General features: G+C 42.1%; 1 protein-coding gene across 2 annotated transcripts; it reads right to left on the bottom strand.

Annotated features, from left to right (window-relative positions):
• Positions 1 to 2,585: 2,585 nt before the first annotated feature.
• LOC308405284 (putative C-type lectin domain family 20 member A) lies at positions 2,586 to 11,408 on the bottom strand. Of its 2 annotated transcripts, XM_080895801.1 has the most exons (8): positions 11,327 to 11,408; positions 10,448 to 10,650; positions 8,084 to 8,178; positions 7,799 to 7,852; positions 6,478 to 6,834; positions 6,066 to 6,392; positions 3,242 to 3,339; positions 2,586 to 2,851 (listed from the first exon to the last, which is right to left on the bottom strand). In XM_080895801.1, the coding sequence occupies exons 4-8, from the start codon at positions 7,833 to 7,835 to the stop codon at positions 2,711 to 2,713; spliced, it is 960 nt and encodes a 319-aa protein (XP_080751927.1). In that variant the 5' UTR covers positions 7,836 to 7,852; positions 8,084 to 8,178; positions 10,448 to 10,650; positions 11,327 to 11,408; the 3' UTR covers positions 2,586 to 2,710. The 2 variants fall into 2 exon arrangements, with proteins under 2 accessions (XP_080751927.1, XP_080751926.1); XM_080895800.1 differs by lacking the exons at positions 8,084 to 8,178; positions 10,448 to 10,650; positions 11,327 to 11,408 and having other exon boundaries at positions 2,587 to 2,851; positions 7,799 to 8,054.
• Positions 11,409 to 12,877: the final 1,469 nt, after the last annotated feature.

The following is a 12,877-nucleotide window of genomic DNA, read 5'->3' as shown; positions in this document are numbered from 1 at the left end:
TATCTAATTTGGCATAAAATAAAAATTTAAAATAATTAAAAATACATTCCAACTTTGTTTGTGTTCTTCTTCTGTTGTCAAATATGTAGAAAGTGTTGCACGTGTGATTTTAGTCATTTAGCATCAACATGTAGCCAACATGTGTCTGTTTGTGATCCTGCTGCATCTGTTTTTGTCTGATTTGTATTGATAATAATAATAATAATAATAATGATAATAATAATAATAATAATAATGATAATAATAATAATGATAATACTTTTTATTTATAGGCGCCTTTCAGACCCTCAAGGTCACCTCACAGTAGCACGTAAACAACACCATAAAAAACATAAGAAAAATGTATATATAGCAAACATGGTAGATAAAATTTAGACATAAACAGTCATAAAAGTAAATATAAAAACTGAGCAGGTAAAAACGGCCTAAGACAGACCAGGTGTATGCAATTCTAAACAGATGGGTTTTGAGTAGTGATTTAAAAGTATTGAGACAGTGTGTGGAAGTATGCCCTAAGAGTGGGGCTTTCCCACACTGCGTTGGCGTTATTCGTTTTCAAGCTGATATCATTTGTACAGTTAGTTTTATGTCTACTGTTTTTCTGCACACAGTATACAGCAGTTCCTGCAAAATAAAATGGATGGAAGGAAATCCATTACAAGCTGTAAATCCGCCTGAATGAAGCTGTAGTTGGTGCATTTGGCCTCTGGGAGGCAGTGTTGCATTCAGCTTCTACTTTGGACCAAACGCTGATGCAGATTTGAGCTCAGGTTAAACTGACTGAGAATGCAAAAATACAGGTGGAGCCGACAGCAGACCCTTTAAGTGCTCGTCTGCTTCAGCTACACCCACCATGCACAAGCAGCTCACATGAACTGGGTGAAGGAGGCTGGACAATCGCATGAAGTGGGTTTTCAGAGGATCTCTGGACTGAGCTGAAGCAGTTTGGACCCTCTGAGTAAAAACACATAAAAGCTGGTTGACACGTTCTGAGTCTCGGCTCGTGTTCAGTCATCTTTTCTCTTTAATTCGCCTGTTAAAGCAGGAGAAATAGTTTTTCTGGTTTGGGATCAGGCAGACTTCTGCATCGGGGTCAGGAAACACAGGACAGACATGAGAGGCTTCTTTATTATTACAAAGATGGTTTCAGACTGCAGTTTGGTTGTTGTTACATTCAATAAAGTGTAAAAGTGTTCATGTTTGACATGAGATGGTCAAACTTGTGTAGACGCAGGGAGTTTCCAATAAGAAAGAAGCTCTAAAATAACAAGACAGGAAGAGTGTTAACACACACACGGCAATACAAAAAGAGAAGTAAGTGGATTATTCTGGACTGAGGTTAGATTGTCTTTGAGGAAGTTTAAAGTTAAAGAAAATGTGGAGATCATCAAACATCGTTTCCAAGCTAATGTCCATGACCCACATCAACTCATGGACTGAACATACACACACACACACAACCACTAGCACTTTATACAGCCTCTGTAGAAATTAGCCACATATCTCACTGATCTAAACTGCGCTACTGTAAACGCCGTGTAGACAATCATACTGTACAATACAATAATTATAATTCTATAAACGGTTTATAGAAGATCAACCATCTTCTATAAACCACATGCAAGTTATAACCAGCTGTTTATAACTTGCATAGTTCATATTGATATCCTGTTCATAGCCTGTATACTCACTACAGCCTGCACATACTTAGAGCTTATTCATGACATACCTTCATACCATGAACATTGTAACAGACCCATTTCTGTAATACATCTATATTGTGGCTAAAGCACTTTCTGGATGGATGCAAACTGCGTTTCATTGCCTTGTACTTGTGACGTGTGCAATGACAATAAAGTTGAATTCTATTCTATTCTCGTGGTGCAATGTGAAGGTTTGGCCAGCAGATGGCGCCATGGTCTTAAACTCCTTAGAGTGTTACTGTGGAGGTGAAGGGCTGGACTTTTAAATGGTCAGTCACACATTTTCAGGAAGAACGATGAAGTCCTGAAGGAAAACTCGATCATTACCACTCAGACCTTTTCTACTGTTAGCATCTCTGAATAACAAAAATGTTATTGTCCAACAAAACGAGCATTTTTCTAAAGATAAAAAAGAGTCAAATCAACCTGTGAACATCAGCCATTAAAAATCAGCTGATCAGTCACTTCCTGGTGGGCAGACTAAACCGACCCAGAGTCACAGCTCCCAACTTTGGAACAGCTTTCCTCAGCCCATCATTTACTTTATCTCATTCTCACGAAAGCCCCTCCCACGGTAAAAGAGAAAATAACAAACAATACAATTATTCAAAACACATGATCATCATGAAAAGGAAAAATAAAGACATGCATCTGTAAACACATCAGCCACGTCCATGTCAGGGCAGCGACTGCTGACAACTCATTTTATAGATGAGCTTTAATCTGTTTCCTGTTGTTTTTGGCTTTTGTTCCTCTAATGTGTGTGTGCGCGTGTGTGTGTGTGTGTGTGTGTGTGTGTGCGCGTGTGTGTGTGTGCGTGCGTGTGTGTGTGTGTGTGCGTGTGTGCGTGTGTGTGTGGGGTCTGATCTGAGCTTAGGATAAAGAAGGATGATTTCCAATTGTCAGTCATGCAAAGCTACGCTGTTACAGTCCAGCAGTCAGAGTACAGAGATGGAAATAAGTTGAATTACACAGCAGATCATCTGAGGAACATCAGCCAATAACGTTCAGACTAAACCGCCACAGTCTTCCTTCTCACTGTAAGCGGCTGTCTCCTCCTCTCTGTGGAAAACCTTCCCATCAGGCTGCGTCCTCCACCTCAGCTTCACCTCCTCAGTGACTCCTTGCTCCACCAGCTTCTCCCTCACCTGAAACACAGTTTTCACACATTAACAGAAGCTCCTCATTAATCAGCCGTTGTTTCTGTAGTGAGCAGAAAACGTTGTTGGTGCTGTTTCTGGGGGAAATGAACTAAATGAACTGGCTGGGGATGAAACTGAAGTCTGGAATTAGGCCTCATTGCCTGTCATTGGTTCACGTCGTCTCCTCACAGTAATCTGAAATTAAGTGACTTCTTCAAGTTACCAGTTAAAAAGGTTAAATAATACAAATGGATGGGATTGCATTAAACGAGCCCCGTATCTCTGCAGCTGTGTGCTGTCACGTGTCCCTGAACCTGCACAGACTCACTGCTCTCTATCATTTCACAGTAGTTATAGCGGTCTGTTCCTTGTATCGGGGCCCGTGTGACCTCTGACCTGCTGCAGGATGGATTCTTGCACTGTGGGGTCGTTCAGGTCTGCAGATCCCGCCCTCAGCTGAACCTTCACTGACCTCGAGGCTGAAGGTTTGACATCTGCAGAGAAAGAAAAGGGCCATTCAATTCAATTCAATTTTATTTATACATCACTAAATCACAACAACAGTCGCCTCAAGGCGCTTTATACTGTGCGGTAGACCCTATAGTAATACATATAGAGAAAAAACCAAGCAATCAAATGACCCCCTATGAATAAGCACTTTGGCGACAGTCAGAAGGAAAAACTTTTTCCCTTTTAACAGGAAGAAACCTCCAGCAGAACTCAGAGCTCAGGGAGGGGCGCAAATGGAAGAACGCAGTCTTACATATTTGTTTAATATGTGCATTGAAGGACATGTCCTGGTCAAAAATGACTCCAAGGTTCCTCACAGTGTTACTGGAGGCCAAGGTAATGCCATCCAGAGTAAGAATCTGCTTAGATACCATATTTCTAAGCTTTTCAGGGCCGAGTACAATAACCTCAGTTTGATCTGAATTAAGAAGCAGAAAGTTAGCGGCCATCCAGGTCTTTATGTCTTTAAGACATTCCTGCAGTGTAACTCATTGGTGTGTGTTATCTGGCTTCATGCACAGATAGAGCTGGGTGTCATCTGCATAGCAGTGTAAATGTATGCTATGTCTTCTAATGATGCTGCCTAAGGGAAGCATGTATAATGTAAAAGTGCTATATAAATAAAATTGATTTGATACTTTACTTAGGCAATCAAATTAAGATAGATTTTATGTTGTTGGTTTTAAAGAACTGGATGGATATTTTAATGTATTTTTTATTTCTATTTTTCAAGAGTTGGAGAAGTGCCCTTTTTTCATAACTTGGCCTACCCTTTTTAGTTTTGTTAATATTGGCAATAGTGAGAAGTACTATGGTTGGATTCAAATGTATTTAACATAGGGCATCTAATTAAGGTAAATGTCATGTTTTTAGTTGGTAGAATCTGATGAGCAATATTTTATTTTATTATTTTTTATTTTGTTTTTCAGTTTTCCTCCTGAGTGATTGCCACCTTAACGTGGTCAGGGGGTTTGTGTGCCTCAGTGACACTAAGATCTAGACCTGCAGAAGCTGAGCCTTCAGGGGGGACACCCAAGTTGGTCAGGTTTTAGGGTAGAGGTTTGACAAAGTGCAATCCAATTACATGACAAAAACAGTTATTCAGAGCACCCCACATTCGCCTCAGCTGCCACCATGTGCCCCCTTTACATTTCTGTCTGCCCCCTCATATATGCCTGTCTAGAACCAGCCCAGCACACCGCCCCCTCGGCCTGTGCTTCGAGATTTCTGGTAGTTAGAATGACTCGGGGGTGTTGATTCATTTAAACTAACATAATCATCCTGCTGCAACCAGGTTTCTGTAAGGCAGAGTAAATCGATTTGTTGATCAATTATTAAGTCATGTACTAACAGAGACTTGGAGGAGAGAGACCTAATATTTAATAATCCACATTTCACTGTTTTACTCTTTGGTTCAGATGTGGATACTGTATTGTTCTTTCTTTGTAATTGTTTATGTTTAAGTTGTTTGTTTCTGGTTTTAGTTTGTTTTTTGTCTGTTTGGGAGCTGACACAGTCTCTATGGAGATGGGTTTTTGGGGGGGTAGCAGGAGCAGAGAAGCTGCAGAGAGGCGTGTAAGACTGCAACTCTGCTTCCTGGTCCCAACTCTGGATAGTCATATTTTGGGGGGTTTAATAAATTTGTCCATATTTCTAGAAATGAGAGCTGCTCCATCCAAAGTGGGATGGATGCCGTCTCTCCTAACAAGACCAGGTTTCCTCCAGAAGGTTTGCCAATTATCTATGAAGCCCACATCGTTTCTGGGACACCACTCAGACAGCCAGCAATTTAAGGAGAACATGCGGCTAAACATGTCACTCCTGGTCTGATTGGGGAGGGGGCCAGAGAAAACTACAGAGTCCCACATTGTTTTGGCAAAGTTGCACACCGATTCAATATTGATTTTAGTGACCTCTGATTGGCGTAACCGGGTGTCATTACTGCCGACGTGAATTATGATTTTACTGAATTTACGTTTACCCTTAGCCAGCAGTTTTAAATTTCCTTCAATGTCGCCTGCTCTGGCCCCTGCCGGTGTCTCTAGCTTCACATGTCTGAGAACAGAATCACCAATTACCAGAGTTTGACCCCCGGCGGGTGTGTCGCCGAGTGGGGAAAAACGGTTAGACACATGAACGGGTTGGTGGTGTACCTGGGGCTTCTGTTTAGGACTATGCTTCCTCCTCACCGTGACCCAGCCGCCCTCTTTCCCCAGCTGCTTGGGGTCTGCCGGGGAACAGCTAGCGGGGCCTACGCTATCTTCGGCTGCACCAGCTACAGGGGCCTGGCTAGCTATGGGTGAATGAAGGGTGCGAAGCCGAGTCTCCAATTCAGTAATCCTGGCCTCCAGAGCTGCAAATATGCTACATTTGTTACAGATATCATTACTGCTAAAGGAGTAACTAAACATCTGACACAATGAGCAAGAAAGTGCAGGAGGGACAGGTGAAGTAGCCATGGTGCACGTGAAGATTATACTATGAAAACAGAAGTTATCTAAAGGTTTTTAATTAAATTGCTACGCAGATAAGCTACTCAACTACTACTTCCTGTTCCTGTGTTGAAACAGGAACAGGAAGTGATACTCTACCGCAGACAGAGCAAACACTAAATGACAGCGCCACCCAAAGCATCGGCAGTGCTGTGCCAAGAGTGTCCGGATGAGCCCAGGAGGACCAGACTGTGCAGAAACACAGAGGACAGACTCACCTCTGGAGCAGAGGAAGGGGCGTTGGTCATCACAGTTATGACTGTTGAAGGAGCCTGTTGATCCGACTATTGTGGCACAGTTTACGCTGTCATCAGGCTGCCCGGGCCCCCACGGCAGGTTGGAGGCTGTGCTCGAGTTTGACCACGTCCAGTATTTTCTGTACAGTCCAATCCAGGCACCAGCAGTATCTGACAACATAGAAGCGACCTGGCTGTTGTCCTGCGTGTTGGTGATGGTGCTCAGGTCTGTGTACGTCTGTCTGCAGTAAGACTGAGCATCAGACCAGGTCATTGAGTTCTTCACCAGGATGTGTTTGTTAGTCGCAGCTGAAACAAAAGATCAGACGGATTCAAACCTGCAGCTAAAATGTTCAGTTTGTCAAACCCTGGTACCAAAGTCTGAAACACTCACCGTCATAGCAGACAAAGTAATGTTTATTTGAGCACGGTGCAGTGGACCATGATCCAGATCCAGTTATTATCACACACTCATCAGTCCCTGGCTGTCCCGGTGACCACATGTTAAACCAGGATGACTGAACTGGACCAGTTTGAGACCAGGTCCAGTCTTTGGAGAGTCCAATCCACGCCTCGGTGCTCCCCGCCCTTTTCTGGGCTTCCTGGATGAGAGCTGAGCTGTTAACGATGGCGAGGTCAATGTACTCATCTCTGCAGTATTGCTGAGCATCGTTCCAGGACTTCTGCAGGTCAACCAGGTGGAGCTGTCTGACTAACTGATCAGACTGAAGATGGCAGACCATCACGTAACCTGAGAGGACACGAGTCAGTCAGCGCGGTCACAGACTCACCTCAGCTCGACTATTTTAGTCATCAGGAGAATAAATTCTTTACATGCTACCACAACGCAAACTTTTTGTTGACATCTTTAAAGACGTGAATATATGTTAATATATGTGTCCTTCAAAGGATGTGTAACTCGTGTACTGGTTAAAAGCTGTTTTACGGTGCCTGTGGACACCTACACACTGGTTTCCTGCTCCAGGGCGAAACTCTCACATCAGCTTAAAAAGCTGCTTTAACAGTGCTAAGTTTGTTTTTCACTCTGGCCTTATTGCACATGTATTTGGACGATTTTTCCTCTTCAGTGTGCACAATGAAGGAAAACGACGTGTTAGTGGTCGAGGCTCAAAGCTGAACAACACGTGCACTAGGGCTGGGCCATATTATACCGTTCACGGTAATACCGGTACAATGTTAGGCAACAATAAGAAAATGAAATATCATGATAAATATTTTTGGTCATATCGCCCTGCTCTAACGTGCACACGGACGTGGTAAAAGCAGTCAGGATCTTTTTCAGCGAGCTGACGGGTTTGCAGCGTTTCAGGCTTTCAGTCAGATTTCTACACAGAAAATAAAATCAAGACGTGTTTTTCTCAGCAGTGCACACAAACAGCCACGTTCATGCACTGACTCTTCCCTCCTTTCTTTCTTTACTCTTTTACTTCACTTTATACAAACTCTTACAAACTACCGACCATTAGACTGTCAATCAAACTTCTAACTGGACCCAAAGAAACCTTTAGAAGTTTAGTTGACATGACAAAGGTCTTTGGAGATTGTACGAGTGTTCCTGTGACTGCTTGAAGCTCGTTTACAGACACCTTTAAAATAATCCCTATGGAGCAGTTCACTTTGTGCTTTCTTTGATTTTCTGACATCAAAAGTTTTATTCAAACTGTAAATGAGGCGACTGAGATGAGTTCACAGACCTGAGAGCAGCAGCAGGATCAGTCCACACCTCTTCATGACTGAGAGCTGAAAAACTGTGAAGACGTCCTCATGAATCTCATCTGCAGCTGCTCGTTCATTATTAATCATAACACTTAAAGCAGCATCATGCTCAGAACTTCATGCTCTTAACATTTAATCAAATCAGAATCAGGTTACGTTCATTGTCGAGTGTCTTCATTCGCCTTACAGACAGGTCTGAACACAGCAAACATGAGAACCACATTTTTTGAGGTTTATTGTGTTTGTTGTTTCTTTGACATCACCTGAAAGGCTTTTCTTTGATGAGATACACTGATGAAGCTTCCCCTTATTCAGACGGAGGTTCTTGGTCAGCCTGAGAGCGAGAATGACGGTAACCCTGAGTAAGAAGCACGAGACTTATCAACACTAAAACAAGCAGAAATTATTTAGTTAAATTATTATTTAGAAACAACAAAAACAGGACAGTTAAAAGTTTTAACTCCAGTAAATCGATGTTTCAGCACATCATTTTTTCTCTCCTTATGTTTTTGGATTTGGTCGTCTCTGCGTCAACACGACGTCTCTGTGGTGCATTTCAGAGGAGCTAACAGTGAAACTCAAACCTGTGAGTTCCTCCTCACCCAGGCTGCACGACATGTTTCAGTTACAATGAACTTATTGAAAAATCAAAGGAAGTGAAACACTGACCACAGAGACATTAAACCCACCACCTCAGTGTGTCAGCCAGTGTCTTCATCAGCACTGCTGACCACACGTTTAAAGAAGTCATTCAGTCGGCTCATTAAAACGTAAGGATGGCAGTTTGGGACAAAAACAGTCTGTGAGGGCTCCTGTTCCTGCTGGCAGGTAAGACTGACTGTGATGATGATGATCATTTGATTTGCTTCTCAAACTTTGGTTTGGAATAATTTTGGCCAAAAAGCTTCTGTTTTCCCATCAAACTGTTATTAATGAACAGATTTGATTGAGTTAAATGAGTTTTTTAATCTCTTGAATGTTTCAGATGGATCAAAAATTCTCTCTCAAGAAAATCTGAACAGTAAAGAAGTTTGAATGGTTGTGTCTGATGTTGATCTGATGACATTACCTTTGCATTCTGCATCAAAAAGTCTGAACTTTTCAAAGATCTTGTTGTTTGAACTGAAACTTTGTTTTAGTGCTTCACACCGCAGTCTGTATTTACTGACGATCCCTGGCTGCCCCAGTCTGCATGGCAAATATCCTTCGGCAAGATACTAACCCTAAGTTGCCTCTGATGCAGCCATCGGTGTATGAAAGCACTGACAAGCATAGAAAGCAGTGTTTGTGTGAATGGGTGAATGTGGCATGTTGTATAAAGCGCTATAGAAGAGTCAGTCCCTTTACCGTCCATCACTAAACTGAGTCACTGCGTTCTAATCGCTGTTTGCTCGTCTTTAGGTGCTGTGGGTCAAACTGTGATCTATCCTCTCTGGTCTACTTGTGCTGTCAGAGGATCCACTGCCACGCTCCCCTGCACCTTCACACTGACTTTCAATGAGAGTGAAGTTTCACGAGAGGCCATCAGAGTCCGCTGGTATCAGAGCCGGTGGTATCAACTCTGTCAGCTCACCAAACCATTTGGGTACGACAGTGATTCAAAAAACAACACACAACATAATTTTGCTAAATGCCCAAAGTAGCCAAGGGCATCTGGTGAGCTTTTTGCAGCATCAGCTACTACCAGATTTAAAGTGTGGGCACCACATGGGACCAAAAAAGCTCTTGAGTTTAGCTGAAGCAACCTTGCCTGAACACCTTTATTTTTTCCCTTCATGTTGGCCCCATTGTCATAGGACTGTCCTCTGCAGTCTTCAAAAGGAATGTTAAGCTCCTCTATCCGTTTTAGGATGAGAGTTGACAAATGATCTCCTGTTGATTCCTCTGCAACAATGACAGAGAGCTGTTCCTTATGACTCAGATCAGGTGTGCAATCTAAAATGATGGAGAAATACTTTGATATCTTCCACAATGCATTTTATTATTCTTGAACTGATGGTGTCAATCAGTTCATTTTGGATTGTTTTTCCCAGATAACGTATGTGACTGCCAGCTCCACTTTCTACTCTACTGACATGCTGCTTCATCACTGGATCAAATTTGGCCATAAGCTCCACTTCTTTCAGAAAATTGCCATTGTCTGGTTTATTTAATGTGTCTGTGGACCCCCTGAAAGCCATGTTTCTTTCAGCTAAGGACTGAATTATTGCCACCAAACGATGTAGAACTTCACGCCACCTTTTTCTCTCAGCCTCAGCAAGTGCCATCTCTTGTTTATCTATTGTGAGTCCTTTCGCAAAACGGACCTCCAAGTCCTTCCATGTTGCCATGTGAGCATTATGCTCCTGGCTATCCTCATGGACCTTGAGCAAGTGGCTTGCATTTTTCCAGTCCTTCAGACCTTCCCTACTCAGTTTGTAATCTCTCTTGGAAAACATTTTGCAGCAGAAGCAGTGCAAGCTATCCTCTTTTTTCGAATACATAAGCCAGGTTCTTCTCACCTTTTCCCCATTGATTAAGAGTCTGTTAAAATAATCATGCTGACACCTTCGCCCGTCTTTCTGTTTCGGGAATGTGAAGTCACTATCAATTACAAATGGACCTCTGTGAACTAACTCTGTTCGTACCTTTTCAGTTAAAGCAGAAGGCCAGTCAGCAGGGTCTATTGGTGCAGCAGGAAGACCGCTTGATGCTGCTGCATCATGGCTGGGTTGTGCTGCTGGTGCTGCTGATGCTGCATCACTGGTGGGTTGTGCTGCTGAAGTGGAGGCAGCAGCGGTAGATGTGGTAGATGGCCCAGGGGTGGGATTTAGAAACTTCAACAGTGCATCTGAAGAGAGGAGTATGTGACACCACTGAGTATTAAAGTCTAATAATAAAAACATATGATTCCAGGAATAAAATGAAATGATATAATATAAATGAAAAACCAAAGAGATATATGTATGATGTTAACTGATATGCAAATTAGATTAGATTCAATTTATTGTCATCATTACAGTGAAATGCTGAATAGCAGAATGCAAAGTAACAGTATAATATCATATGAGAATGTTATGTTATGATTATCTTTGACCGAATCACAGCAGTGCTCATATTAAAAAACAGCATTCCCTCTCATGTGATATTGCTTAATTAGCATTAATGATGTGCGCTTTAACAACTAGGCTTACAACTATAATATATACAGGGGTGGAAAAGTGACTATTACCTGCAGGGTAAACGTTAGCTAACCAGAAGGCAATAACAATGTAAACAAAAAACACCTGCTTAAAAGATGAATACAAATGAGGAATGGTGGGAAAGGTGGGAGTACTGTAATTACCTAACGTTACATTATTATTTTCCATAACAATTTAGCCCCCTCCACAATATTAACTGACGTTAAAACAGTTAACTAGCTATTTATTGATTAGCAATTAGCGAATCATGTAACATTAGCTTAATGCTAAAAATGTAGGTTACTATCACATTCAAATAATTTCATGTAGGCTAACGTTACCTACCTCTGTCTTTTTCTCGTTTCTCCTCCTCTTCTTCTCTCTTTTTTCTTCCCTGGCCACCTGACAGTTTTGGCCGTTTTGACATCTTGTGTCCAAAAGGAACCATGATACGGGAAGGGAGGGGGCGCATTGTACGGGGAGGGGGGCGTAATGTTGTAACAAATAATGTTTCTATTAACTAAGCTTTACTTTGCATTTTAATTAACGTGGGATTATTTTTTGTATTTAGAAATAATAGTACCAACTTTTTTTTTTTTTCAACATTTATGGCACTGGCGTGGCGCCCCCTGATGGACGGCGCCCTTAGCATTTGCCTATACGGCCTATGCCACGGGCCGGCCCTGCATTGAGGAGCCCTGTACAACACGTCTTCACATGGCTACCAGACACGCCCCCCGTCATTTTGTTATTATTCAATTCAGAACTGCCCAGACCAGACACAGTGACGTTTCACCAGAATCCCTTTGATCTCTGGTCTTCTTTATGACATCAGCACACTAAAACCTATAAATAGGGGAGAGGTTCTCACTCTTGGCAGTCTTTCAAAGAGAGTGGAAGAATTCACTAGGCAGGAAACTACTGGAAACTTGCGTTTCTGACACAGTTGACGGTATTTTTAAAAAATCTTTTAGTTGGTACAGAGATTTAGCATCAACTTCAATTTGAAATATGAGTCTGTCAAATCCTGTTGCATGCAACATGAGAGCCGAGAACGAAAAACTTAAACAGCAAATCAAAGAGCTGAAAAATGAGAATAAAACTCTCAAACAACAAAACTCTACCATACGTGACCTTAAAGTCGAGAACGCCGACCTTAAGGAGCAAAAAAGAGAGCTCATAAATGAGAACAAGATTCTCCAAAAAAACATTGAAGTTCTCTTCAAACGAAGTGGGTTCTCTAAAAACAAGAGGAAAAGAGACCTGCAACTAGAGAATGAAACAATTCACTTCAAAATTCAAGAGCTGGAATATTGGAACCAAATTCTGAAGGATTTAAACAGCTCCAAAACCAAAGAGATCCAGCAACAGAAAGAGGTGATGCAGGAAATGGAGGCAGAAATCAGAGAGTTGCAAAGCAGCAAGACAGGCTTGGTTATAAAAGTGGGAGACATGGAAAAGGACAACCAGTCTTTAAGAGAGGAAAATGATGTGACGGTAAAACGCATGTGTGAGCTGAAAAGGGACTTTGAAAAGGAAAAAGATGACATGCAACAGGAAATACAGGCTGTTAAAACTGAGCTCCATCAGGCAAACACAGCCTTTAAAGAGTTACAAGAGAGTGAAGAAAGAAAAAGGATCATGAATGAGGAAAACAAAACAACGGACAGTGAACAGCTCAGACAGACCCTGGAACTCCAATGCTTTGCACATGAAATTGACATATTGAGGCGGCATAACGAACTTCTTGAACAGGACCTCCAGGAGCTTTCCAAAAGGAGTGGTGATTCTCAAAAAGAACTGAAACCACACGATGAGGGTGCGAAAGGAGAATCACGGATCTTCAAAGCCACTGAGAAAGACTCCCAACATGATGTTAACGTGACCAACAGAGAA

Source organism: Rhamphochromis sp. 'chilingali', assembly GCF_963969265.1.
Source record: "Rhamphochromis sp. 'chilingali' genome assembly, chromosome: 11".
NCBI classification, from domain to species: domain Eukaryota; kingdom Metazoa; phylum Chordata; class Actinopteri; order Cichliformes; family Cichlidae; genus Rhamphochromis; species Rhamphochromis sp. 'chilingali'.
The sequence above is the reverse complement of the archived record's forward strand: the minus strand, read 5'-3'. Positions and strand labels throughout refer to the sequence as shown.

Coding starts and splice junctions, on each gene's coding strand:
- LOC308405284 (XM_080895800.1), bottom strand. CDS start 7,907: ATGATTAATAATGAACGAGCAGCTGCAGATGAGATTCATGAGGACGTC. Junction 6,393..6,477: donor TTACTTTGTCTGCTATGACG/GTGAGTGTTTCA, acceptor CTTTTGTTTCAG/CTGCGACTAACAAACACATC. Junction 3,340..6,065: donor CCCCTTCCTCTGCTCCAGAG/GTGAGTCTGTCC, acceptor CTTTCTCTGCAG/ATGTCAAACCTTCAGCCTCG.